The 11,542-nt window shown below is 52.4% G+C and overlaps 1 protein-coding gene across 6 annotated transcripts in view; it reads right to left on the bottom strand.

Moving 5' to 3' along the window:
* DIP2A (disco interacting protein 2 homolog A) overlaps window positions 1–11,542 on the bottom strand; it is a 123,849-nt gene that overhangs the window by 34,294 nt on the left and 78,013 nt on the right. For all 6 annotated transcript variants that reach the window (XR_003568690.1, XM_027857405.1, XM_027857407.1 and 3 more), the window contains 5 exons: window positions 8,612–8,676; window positions 8,288–8,381; window positions 7,722–7,841; window positions 3,804–3,918; window positions 1,778–1,917 (listed from right to left, as the gene is read on the bottom strand). Coding sequence is in view for 5 of the 6 variants with exons in the window: in XM_027857405.1 (XP_027713206.1) it covers window positions 1,778–1,917; window positions 3,804–3,918; window positions 7,722–7,841; window positions 8,288–8,381; window positions 8,612–8,676 (534 nt within the window). In the remaining variant the exon portion in view is untranslated. The remainder of the gene's footprint in view (window positions 1–1,777; window positions 1,918–3,803; window positions 3,919–7,721; window positions 7,842–8,287; window positions 8,382–8,611; window positions 8,677–11,542) is intronic.

Genomic DNA, 11,542 nt, shown 5'->3' with positions numbered 1-11,542 from the left:
AGACTCCCACGGTGTGCGCGTCAGCACCCCCATTTTAGGGAGGATGCAGCAAGACTCCCACGGTGTGTGCATCAGCACCCCCACTTTGGGGAGGAGGCATCTTTCTTCTGTGGGACTTTGGGGATGGTACCTTGGCCCATCATGGATAGACTGTAAGCTCCTTGAGGGCAGGGACTGTTTCTCTCTGGGTTTGTTTTCTTTTTTTTCTTTTCTTTTTTTTTTTGGTGAGGCAATTGGGGTTAAGTGACTTGCCCAAGGTCACACAGCTAGTATGTGTCAAGTGTTTGGTCTGAGGTTGGATTTGAACTCAGGTCCCTCTGACTTTAGGCCTGGTGCTCTATCCACTGCGCCACCTAGCTGCCCCTTGGGTTTGTTTTCTAGGTGAAATCATGGCTCCATCTGAAGACCGAGATCCTGACTAGATGGCTCAGAAGGGCCTTCTTCTTCCTCATGAGTACTTCCCCTCTAAAAGATGCTGTCCAGGGGCACCAGAGGAGGCCCCAGGTACCTAACCCCTCTGGCTGCCAGCTGGCTGCCCAGGGGAGGTGTGGGTGGCTCTGGACATCAGCTATCCAGCAGTCTGCTCAGTTCAGAGGGACCTGAGGCAAGCCCAGGGCAGCAGAAACCACCACCACACCACCTGTGGCTGAAGGCCCCTCCTGGTTAAACAGGCAGAGGCTCATCAGTCATGGGCTGGCCCAAAGGAATGGAGACAGGTAGAGAAGAGGCCCCGGGAAGGCAGAATCAGGCTTTGGACTATCCAGCCACGTGAACCACAGCCCCACGACTAATCAGCTGATACAGCAAGCAAAGCAGAAGCCCGGTGGATTTCACCTCTGCAGCACTGGCTGTCCTGGTGTTCTCACAGTGCCCCCAAGGGTGGGCGTGCATATGTGCACAGGTGGGGTCGGGGGTGGGGGGAGGCAGACATCTGATTAAGCATAGTCTCCCATCTGAGGCCTGGACTGCCAGGCCACTCTGTCTTCTCCCTCCATCGGTGGTTTTGGCAGCAAAGATCTGTCTCTCTGAGAGCTACTTCTGCCAGGGGAAAACATTCATGCCAACAAATCGTGTGGAGGGGAACATACCACATGTTAGGGAAAGAATTCTGTGAACAATTTCACTTGTCATTCAAAAGTGCCTGTTTCTAGGGGCAGCTAGGTGGTGCAGTGGATAGAGCACCAGCGCTGGATTCAGGAGGACCTGAGTTCAAATCCAGCCTAAGACACATAACACTTACTAGTTGTGTGACCCTGGGCAAGTCACTTAACCCCATTGCCTAACCAAAAAAAAAAAAAAGTACTTGTTTCAATGAACTCAATCTCCTCTCTCAAGCACCATCTGATAAGCTGGGGTAGGGGACAGCCCCAGGACCACCCGACTTTCCTGCCTTGAGGTCCCAGGGATTCTGCTTCTCTGTGGCCACAGACAAGTCTAGTGAGCAAAAGTGTTCCCCCACAGTGCAATCACCGTGAAACTCTGGGAAGCATCGGGAGAGGAATCCCTGAGCCCAAGGCTGCCTGTGTGCAGAACATGGCCACAGGGTTATGGGTCTGAATTGGCCAGGAGAAGGAGGGTGACCATCTGGAGGATGCCACTATCTCCCCCAAGTCATTGAGGTTTGGGGCCAGATCTTGTTTCAAAACCAAGACAAGCTAGATTGAAACAGTTGTAAAAGCAGTTCCCGAGCTACCGTTTCCCCAGAAGAAAGGCAGCATGTCTCCGTCGCTACTTCCCACCAGCCATCCTTACTTGGCATTTCAAAGACCCTTCTCACCTCCAGGCATGACCTGGCCAACATCCTGAACAGTCAATACGGACAACTTTTCTTCCGTGTCCACTCGAATCACACCATAGCTGAGGCCGTTCATGGATAGCACAGTTTTGCCCGGGGGAGGGCCACCGGAATCGGGGGGTCTGAAAAACAAAGGCAAAGGCAGCCCGTGACTACCCAGGGCTCTCTTCCAGCTGCTGCCCCCACCCCAGGGAAAAGGGAAAAGGAATCACAGACAAGCAGGACAGTCAGCAAAGTCTTATGCTAAATGACGCACTAGGTCCTTCAAAAGAAAAGCAGGCTTGAACTAAGACTTGTCTGTAGAAGGTTCCATTAAAATCCCCACTCTGTGTTCCATGATGTAAATGCAAGTGCTCACTGGAACCCAAAATAAAGAAAACCAATTTTATCAACTAGAGGGGATGCCAGGCAAAGCCCTTCCCAGAACCAGTGCCCCAGGCCGGCCCGGCCAGGAGGCTCCTGGTGTCCCTTCTAGCCGAGGGCCCCACGAGCTCGTCTATGTCTCATGCCTTCCCCCCTCAAAGATGAGGACACAGAGACTCAGGAAGGTCTGGACATTTGCCCATGGCCACACATCTTGTAAATGTTTGAAGCAGGCTGGAACCTGGGAGTTACCGTCTCTGAATCCAGCACACTTTCCATTACGTCATGATCCCATTCAAAGAGTCAAATCCAGGAGGATACCAAAGCATCTGTGAGCACCAATGCCCCAAGCACCAGCCAGGGTGTGCCATTAAAGGGACGGCCCAGGTGACCAGCAGTCGGACAATTCTGGTAAAAACTGATGAATGGGTCTTTTGTGGGGGAGGAATGAGGCCCTGCTCTCTCCCTTCTGGCCCTGCAGGTCACACTTCACTGGGCAACAAAAAAACCAATCAGAACTGCTTAATGAACTCTCCCCCACTCAGGCCAGACAGGTCTAGATGGCAGGCACTGCCCCAGAGACACTGTCAGTGGGGAAAGCCAGGTAAGAGATCTGGCCACAGACTTCTCGCTGTCCTAAGGAGAAGAGATGAAAATAGTCCCCACACTTACCAGTGTGACACTGTCCCTCCCACAGCTGAGAGGAGGCAGAGGCCTGAGGTGAGCAAAGGGCTGGGACTGAGCCCTGGGGGCATCTGGACAAGAGCCTAGCTGGATTTCACTTTGGGTGAGCTACCTGCCCTCCGAAGGGCCTTAAAAATATAGGGACCAAATAGAGGACCTGAGCCAGCTCACACAGTCTGAGCTATGAGCTAGAAATGCTCCCAAGTTTTAGAGACTAGTGCACAACTGACTCCTGGTGGATGTTTCTGGACTGGGCTGGAGGAGGCAGTGATAGATGTGATCAGGACCAGACAGGAGGTCCTGCATCAGGGACAGTGAAGGAGAGAGGCCACCTGGTGCCAGCCTGGGCAAACGTGTCACTGGCTGAGGGCAAACTGCATCCTTCACACCGCACGCCACAGAGACCTACCCATGTGGGCAGATGCTTGGCGAGCTCTTTGATGGTCTCCAAAGGACACCTCATCTTTTGTCTTAGGGCCATGAAATTCTCCGGGGTTACCAATAGGCTAAAGCTTTGTATATTTTTATTTTTTAAAAATCGTTTTAAGAGCAAATAGCTCAAAATGCTAGTCAAAGAGATAAATGCATTCTGGAAGACCCTTGGCCTGCCACAGTTCCTGTTGGTATTGGCCACGTGGCAGAATGGGTTACATGGGGCTGGAGGAAGAGAAGACCAGGAAAGAGGGTCAGCGGGAGCACAAATGCCGCCGCCCCAAGCCACCCCTCCTCTCTTCCTGCTCCTCTCCACCCCCTCAGGAAGCTATCCCTCATGGGGGGCTGGGGATGGGGAGCACCCATGGCCCCTTCCTACCCTGCGGAGGGAGTCTGAGTTTCCCTTGGGGGCCGGTCCTCTCTCCTTCTGTCCCCCTGAACACCCTGTTACCACAGCATAGCGAGCCGATCAGACTTGGCCCAGAGCCAGGGGACATTAAGGCAGGCAAGGAGCCTTCCACAAAGTTACCTGCGGATGGCAACGGTAAGCGCCTCTGAGGAGCTGGCACAGGGGCAGATAACCTCAGGTCTCAACCCTCTGGACTGAAAGACATTGAGGAATGCGTCACAGGATGATACCGACCCTGAGTGGGAAGAAAGAATAAGCCATAAAGAGTGATTAAAAGGGGGTGGCCCAAGGACATCGTCAGCCCCACAGACGCAACGCAGGCAGTCACAAGAACACGCAGACATGGCCATCGTCCCTCCTGAACATCCGACCCCTGGAGGTCAGGGACCCTGATTTCATACGCGGATATGTACATGTAGACAGGTACGTACAATCCTTCTGGTTGTAGGGGTGTCCATCTCACCAAGGCTGGCTGTTTATGAGGTGCTACACAGACGTGGAAAAGGACGGCCAGCCCCTGGGCCATTTCCACACTATCTCCAAATCCCTCAAACGCAAGGGGATTTCAACAATATTTGGTCATTTTAAGATTGCTCACCTAAAGCCGGGGGGTGGGGGAAGGAGACGAGAGGGCTCTTCATTGGCTGCAGGACAAAAGAAGTGACTTGATTTTGCCTAAAAGTCACAGAAATGGGCCTAGCAGAGCCTCATGTTACTGACGCTGGAATGCTAAAAGCTGTGTAACTGAGGGCCACATACATTTTAAAAATTTTATTGTTTTCCCAATTACATGTAAAAACAATTTTTAACATTTATTTTTTAAAATTTTGAGTTCCAAATTCTCTCCCTCCCTCCCTCCTTCCCTTCCGCCATCACTGAGACGGTAAGCAATTTGATAGAGGTATACACATGCAGTGATGCAAACCATATTTCTACATCCATCATGTTGCAAAAGAAAACAGACCAGGAAAACGAACAACAAAATAAAGTAACAAAGTCTGCTTCGATCTGCACTCAGAGATTCTCGGTTCTCTCCCTGGAGGTGGACAGCACTCTTCATCATGAGTCCTCCTGAATTGTCTTAGGGCGCGGCATTGCTGAGCAGAGCAGAGTCATTCACAGCTGATCATTGCTACAATGTTGCTGTTATTGTGTACAATGTTCTCCTGCTTCTGCTCACTTCACTCTGCATCAGTTCATGTAAATCTTTCCAGGTTTTTCTGAAACCCTCCTTCTCGTCATTTCTTATAGTGCAAGAGAATTGTCACAATCATATACCACAACTTGTTCAGCCATTCCCCAAATGATGAGCAACCCTTCAATTCCCAATTCTTGGCCATCACAAAAAAAAGCTGCTATAAATATTTTGAACATATAGGTCCTTTCTCCTTTTCTTTGATTTCTCTGGGATACATAGTGGTATTGCTGGATCAAAAGGTATATACTGTTTTATAACCCTTTGGGCAAGGGAGGTCAGTAGTCAAGGCAGAGGAGGGAGAGAGTGTTCCAGGCATGAGGGACGGCCAGAGAAAATACCTAGAGCTAAGAAAAGGAATGGAATAGCCAGGAGGCCAGGGTCGCTGGACGGAAGCGAATGTGTCAGGGAGCACTAAGTGTCAGGAGACTGGGGAGGTGATAAAGGGCTTTGAAGGCGGAGCATTTCGTACTTGACCCTGGAGGCAACAGGGAGCCACTGGAGTTTACTGAGGAGGGGGTGACATGGTTGGATCTGAGCTTCAGGGACATTACTTTGGTGGCTGAACGGAGGATGGACTGGAGTGCGGAGAGGCTTGAGGTAGGCACACTATTACAAAAGACTATTACCAAACACGGGGTGATGAAGGTCTGCACCAAGGTGGTGGCAGTGTCGGAACAGAGAAGGGGGCGTATCCAAGAGAAGACGGAGACAGGAATGACAGGCCTTGGCAACAGCTTGGCTAAGGACTGTCGGAAGTAATGGGGAAGGTAGGCGCAGGGTGGGATCTGAGGGAAAGATAACGAATTTTGTAAGAGACGTGTTGAGCTTAAGATGTCTACTGGACATCTAATTCAAAATGTCTGAAAGGTCAATGGCGATGCAAGACTGGAGGTCAGCAGAGAGTCTGGGGCAGGAAAGGTTGATCTGAGAAGCATCAGCATAGAGATGGTCATCAAATCCATGGAAGCTGATGAGGTCACCCGTGACGTATCATAGAAGAAGAGAAAAGAGCCCTGAAGGACCTATGGTTACAGGGTGCAATATGGAAGATGATCCAGCAAAGGAGACAGAGAAGCAGCAGTCAGAGAGGCAGGAGGAGAACCGGGAGAAGACTAGTGACCCAGAAACCTAGAAAGAATCAAGCAGACAAGAGTGACCCGCAGTGTCCAAGGTTGCACAGGAGAATGAGGATTGAGAAAAGGCCAGTGGATTTGGCATCTAAGAGATCACTGGTCACTTTGGAGGAGGATCCAGCAAAAGAGACAGAGAAGGAGTGGTTAGAGAGAGGAGAAGGAGAACCAGAGAGGGAGTGGGGTGTCCCCAAAACCCCAGAGTGGCAAGAGTATCCAGGAGGAGAGAGTGACCCACAGCATCCAGCGCTGCAGAGAGGTCAAGGAGAATGAGGACCGAGAAAAGGCCACTGGTCACTGTGGAGAGAATAGTTTCGGTGGAATGATGAGGTCAGAAGCCAGACTGTAAGGGGTTAAGAAGAGAGTGAGAGGAGAGAAAGTGGAGGTACGCATGGGTGGTTTTTTCAAGGTTAGCCACACAGGGCAGAAGAAATATAGGAAGATAGTAAGGACAGAGGGGTCAAATATAAGGGCTTTTTTCAGGATAAGGGAGACACGGGCATGTTTGTAGGCAGTAGAGAAGGAGAGACTGAAAATAAGTGTGAGACTGGGGATGACAGAGAGAGGGGACGAGGTGCAGTGGGGTTGCCTGAGAATGTAGAGGGGTTGGTCTTGGTAAAGAATGAGGCAACGTCAGGGGCAAAAGGAACCTAGGTGATAGACAAGGAAGTGGGGAGAAGAGAGAGATTGCAGCAAATAGTTTCAATTTTTTCTGTAAAATCTGAGGCAAAGGTCTTAGTTGAGAGAGTCAGTGGGGAGGGGGAGCCATGGAAGGTTTGGGAGAGCTGCGGTGGAGAGTGGGGCAGGGAGCTGATAAGGGAGGTACAGTATGACTGCCTGGCAGCAGTGAGGGCCCAGCTGAGGTTGAGTAACATAAATCCATAGTGGACCCAAGCAGAATGGGGGTGTGATCTTCTCCTTTGCTCAGCAGCAGGTATGGAAGACAGAAGGTGACCAATGGTGGGGTGATCCATGGCTGAGGTTCAGCTGGTGTAACTGGTGATGTGATGAAGGGGCCAGGGATTCAAAAGAGGAGCATAGAGCTGAACTGGTTCACCAAGGGGTCAAGATGGGGAGGAGGGAGAGTGGCCAGTGCAGGGGTCATGGGAGTATTTGAGGGTAACTACCATGTCTTTCTTCAGCCAACCTCAGATCCTTCCAGCACCCCTAACACCATCCCTCGGATACTCTCTGGACTCTCAATAGGGCCTGAAGCACCCACGTCCTCTCTGCGGGAGGTGACCAAGTTTCCACCTTGATCCCCTCTGCTCCTGTCCACACTCTCAGAAACATTATTTAAGGCTGAGGGCCTTGATGGCGGGGGGGGGGGGGGGCCCACAGCTGAGCCTTAGCCCCAGCTGTGCATCGTTAGCCCTGTCCTCCCCACCCAGAGTTCCACAATCACCCCCAAATCAACGTTTCTAAAGCCAGACTCATCGTTCCCCCAAATGGCTCCCCCTTTGGCTTCCCCCGACTCCTCCCTCACTACTCCCCCAAACATCTAAGCACTGAATGAGGCTCACTAGTCCTTCCTCTCTCTGCTTAAACCCCTTCCAGCGCCGCAGGCAGCTACCGTTCACCACACACCTTGGAGAGGAGCTTATGATTCCAAAAAAACCTGCACGGGAAGAAACGGTGGGTGGGGGGTGGCGGTGCCGAGAGGGAGGTCTGAAAGCCGTTCCCTTCTCACGTCCCAAGCCTTTTACTTACACGGATTAGCTCCATCGGCCACAATCAGCATCCGCAGGGAGCTCAAGCTGACGTCCCTCTGATCTCGCTGGGCCAGGAGAGACCAGTGCATGTCTCGGGATTTGACTAACGCCACCCGGGCTGCCGAGGACAGGAGAGAGCGTCAGCAAACACGCGGAGACAGGAAGGGCCGAGGGAACGCGCGCACACACACACACAGCACACACGTGCACACTTTTTAGTAGTGTCAAGATCCAATCGACAAGTTAGAGGTCTTAGCATAATTCAGACCAGAAGGAGGAGAAGCTGAGGCATTCCTTCGGGAATCCCCATCTCAAGCAGAACTCAAGAAAATGCTCTTAAGATGCACCAGGCAGAATCGGCGAGAACCAAAGCACTCACAGATGGGAGGCTGGGAGGCCTCCTCATCAAGGCCACAAAGCCATCTCGTCAATTGCCAGCCCTGCTGGCCATGGAGAGAGCAGGCCGGCAGCAACTCAGCTCCACGAGAAACATCCTCACTCCCTCGCTTTGGCCATTTTTAAGGGCGTTGTTTGAAAGGATGAACCCAGAGAGAGAATAATTACCTTTATAGGAGCACACTTTCTGTATCCACGAAAGGGGGTTCACTTTCATGAGGGCATAAGGAATACTGACAACGTGCATTCGGTTCATGACACTCTGAAAAAACCCAAAGCATTTGTTTATTTGGGGCCCACGGCGATTACCACCCCAGTGCACGAGCATAAGTGACACGTCTGTCTGGACACAATTCCAGGCACATCACTCAAAGCCCTCACTCCACAACCAAGACGCAGCATGCCACCACAGCAGAGGGCCGACTTCTTGTCTGGCTACGAAGCTATCTGTAAGCCTTACTCTAGGGTGCAGATTTACTGGGCAACACTCACGGTCAGCACTCCGTGCCACAGGCCGGCGTCCCGTTTGAAGTCTAGCACGTTGGTTAAAGTCTCCGCTAAAAGTGAACAGAGAGCATTAAAAGCAGGAGGCTCCACGCCCCACCAAAGCCCTGCACAGAACAACACAGACACAGAAAGCGCATGCCTGTAACTCCAGACGGCGCCCAAACTCGGCTTCCAGATCTCTCGCTATCTGTGCTTAGTTAAACAGCCGGTGTGCTCCAGGGCTCCCTCTCCGTGACGGCTGCCTTCTGTCGGAAGCGCCAGCCAACATCCTCACCCTCAAATCTAGCGCCCCTCACTGGCCAGTACCCAAAGCATTCAGCACCGGTCTACATTAGGGGGAAGCCACTCCACTTTGGGAACTGAAGCAAACTCAATCAACAGCCCTTGGTCAAGCTCCCCCTCTGTGTCACCACTACTTTGGGCCCTGGAGAGAGGCAGAGACCCGAGACAGCCCTTGGCCTCCAGCCTCCAGGGGCATCCAACCGCCTGGGAGCTGACGTGAAGCCAGCAGGGACCATCTGGCTCTAGCCGTGCCTACAGCCGTGACATGCCCGCTGTCGCCTCATCCAGCCACCCTCCTCCTATGAGGAAGAGGCTTTCTCCACTGCTCTGCCAACATCAAGCTAAACTCGGTACAGAGCAGCGGTAACTGCCCCCAAAGGGGCGCGCTCCCCTCCCGATCGCCAGGGCCTGGTTCTGGCTGTCCACACTGAGCGCCTGAGCTCAGGCCTACAGAGGAGCAGGCGAGGCCACTGATCCCCGCCTGCTGGGGCCCTCCAAGCCTCGCCGCGGTCAGGCCGACGCGGATCCTGGATCTTTCATGATGACGGCAGCGGCAGCACGCATTGGAAGGCTCTGTGCTAAACACTTTACAATTATTATCTTGTCTGATGCTGACAACAACCTTGTGAGGCTGGGGCTATCATTATCTCCATATTACAGATGAGGAAACTGAGGCAGGTAGCAGGGACTTGTCTAGGGGTCACATAGCCACTAAGTGTCTAATGCTACATGTGAACCTGGGTCTTGTTGACTCCAGGCTCAGGGCTCTATCCACAATGATGCCAGCTGAACACAATAACAAAAATAATGATAATTATTAAAAATAAACATAACAATAGCTAGGCTCTAAATAGTGCCTACCATGTGCCAGACACTGTGCTAAGTGCCTTATAATGATGATCTCATTTGATTCTGACAGCTCTGGGAGGCAAGGGCTACTGTTGAGGAAACTGAGGCAGACACAGCTTAAATAATTAGTCCAGGATCACACAGCTGCTAAGTGTCTAAGGCAAGATTTGAACTCGGGGCTTCCTGACCTCATTCCCTGCATGCTTCTGACAGGGCACCGAGCCACCTCAGCAGCCTTGGAGTTCTGCTAGCTCAAAGACCAGGCCTCGGCAGGTATGACTCAGTGCTCCGGAGGCACGGAGCCTGGCCGGGGCATCTCGAGGCGGCCTTCACCCCGCTAACCTTCAACTCCTCCAATTTAGATTTTAAGCTTCTCTCCATTCAGAGCCCTCCAGAGAGACCTCCCAGAGAGTGCTGTATACAGCAGGTGCTTAAGCAGTGTTGGATGAATTTAACTCCACATTACTCCCAGGGTCTGCACCTTGCTCCCTGAGGGCACCAGCCGCCTCCTGCGGCTCAGAGGCGGCATACTCAGCTCGCCACTCTGCCCCGGCCAGGCTGCCCCTTGGGGGACAGGCCCAGGCCTAAGCATGCACATGGCAAACATTGTCTTCCCAAACGGCATTCTCTGCAAGCTTCTCTGTCCCCACTTTTGGGCACTTTGGGGTTTTCAACTGCAGGCCAAGAAGCTCAAACCTGGGGGACGACTATTGAGTCCTCTGTCCTAGGAGCGGCCCCCACAAAGACTCCTCTCAGGTTCTAGGCCCTTCTCTAGGAGCGTGTTGCACACCCCACCATCCTCACGGGTCACCCTGGACTCTGGGAACATAAGCCATGGGGAAGGCCAGCGCTGCTCAGACCTGCCAATGGGCACCACCAAGTCGCCTAAGTGAATTGGGGGCTGCTCTGAGGCTGAGCAAAGCCATTGGCCTTTCTTCCTGCAAGTACACAAGGAGCCACAGACCCAGGCCCAGAGTGCTGGCTTCCTCCAAGGCCCAGGCAAGATCCCACTTTCTCCAAGAAGCCTTTCCTGGTTCTCATCACCACCCGGGCCTTTCCTCGGTGATGGCCTCCTGCCAGCCCTGCCTGTATCTGATTGGCACGCTGTCTTCCCATCAGACCAAGAGCCCTCTGAGAGCAGGGAATGCCTTTCGCTTCTTTCTTTGTGTCCCTGTGCCTGGTACACATAAGGGCTTCATAAATGTGTGCTGACTTGACCCTGTTTTGTTCAGTCACTTTAACCAAGGGCTTGGATGAAGACACAGGTAGCCTGTTCTTAAATTTCATAACTGACACAGCTGTGAGAAGAGAATCAGGCTTGAAAATTAAGGTCAGACCAATGGCCCAAGGCCAGGAGAACAAAGAGGCACACGGGCAAACATGACCCGCGGGTTTAAGGCACAAAATGAGTCAGTGGGCAGACGCGTGCTGCGCAAAGACCCAACGGACGCTCAGGCTTTCTTAAGAGAATCATAACTTACTTCAACAGGCAATTATTGGCATTGTACAAAGGGGGAAAAAAGACACAGGTCTGCCCTCCAGCAGCGTCCCGACATTGGGAGACAGGGACCTTGCTGGCCCGCTCCTGCTCCCTGCAACGGGTCTGGGCAGCTTGCTTACCACGTCATCTTTTAAGAAAAGCCCTTACAAGGGGCAGCTAGGTGACGCGGTGGATAGAGCACCAGCCCTGGAGTCAGGAGGATCTGAGTTCAAATCCAGCCTCAGACACATAACACTCACTTAGCTGTGTGACTCTGGGCAAGTCACTTAACCCCAATTGCCTCA

The sequence above is a fragment of the Vombatus ursinus genome, unplaced genomic scaffold (assembly GCF_900497805.2).
Source record: "Vombatus ursinus unplaced genomic scaffold, bare-nosed wombat genome assembly UNPS02012147.1, whole genome shotgun sequence".
Taxonomy (NCBI): domain Eukaryota; kingdom Metazoa; phylum Chordata; class Mammalia; order Diprotodontia; family Vombatidae; genus Vombatus; species Vombatus ursinus.
The sequence above is the reverse complement of the archived record's forward strand: the minus strand, read 5'-3'. Positions and strand labels throughout refer to the sequence as shown.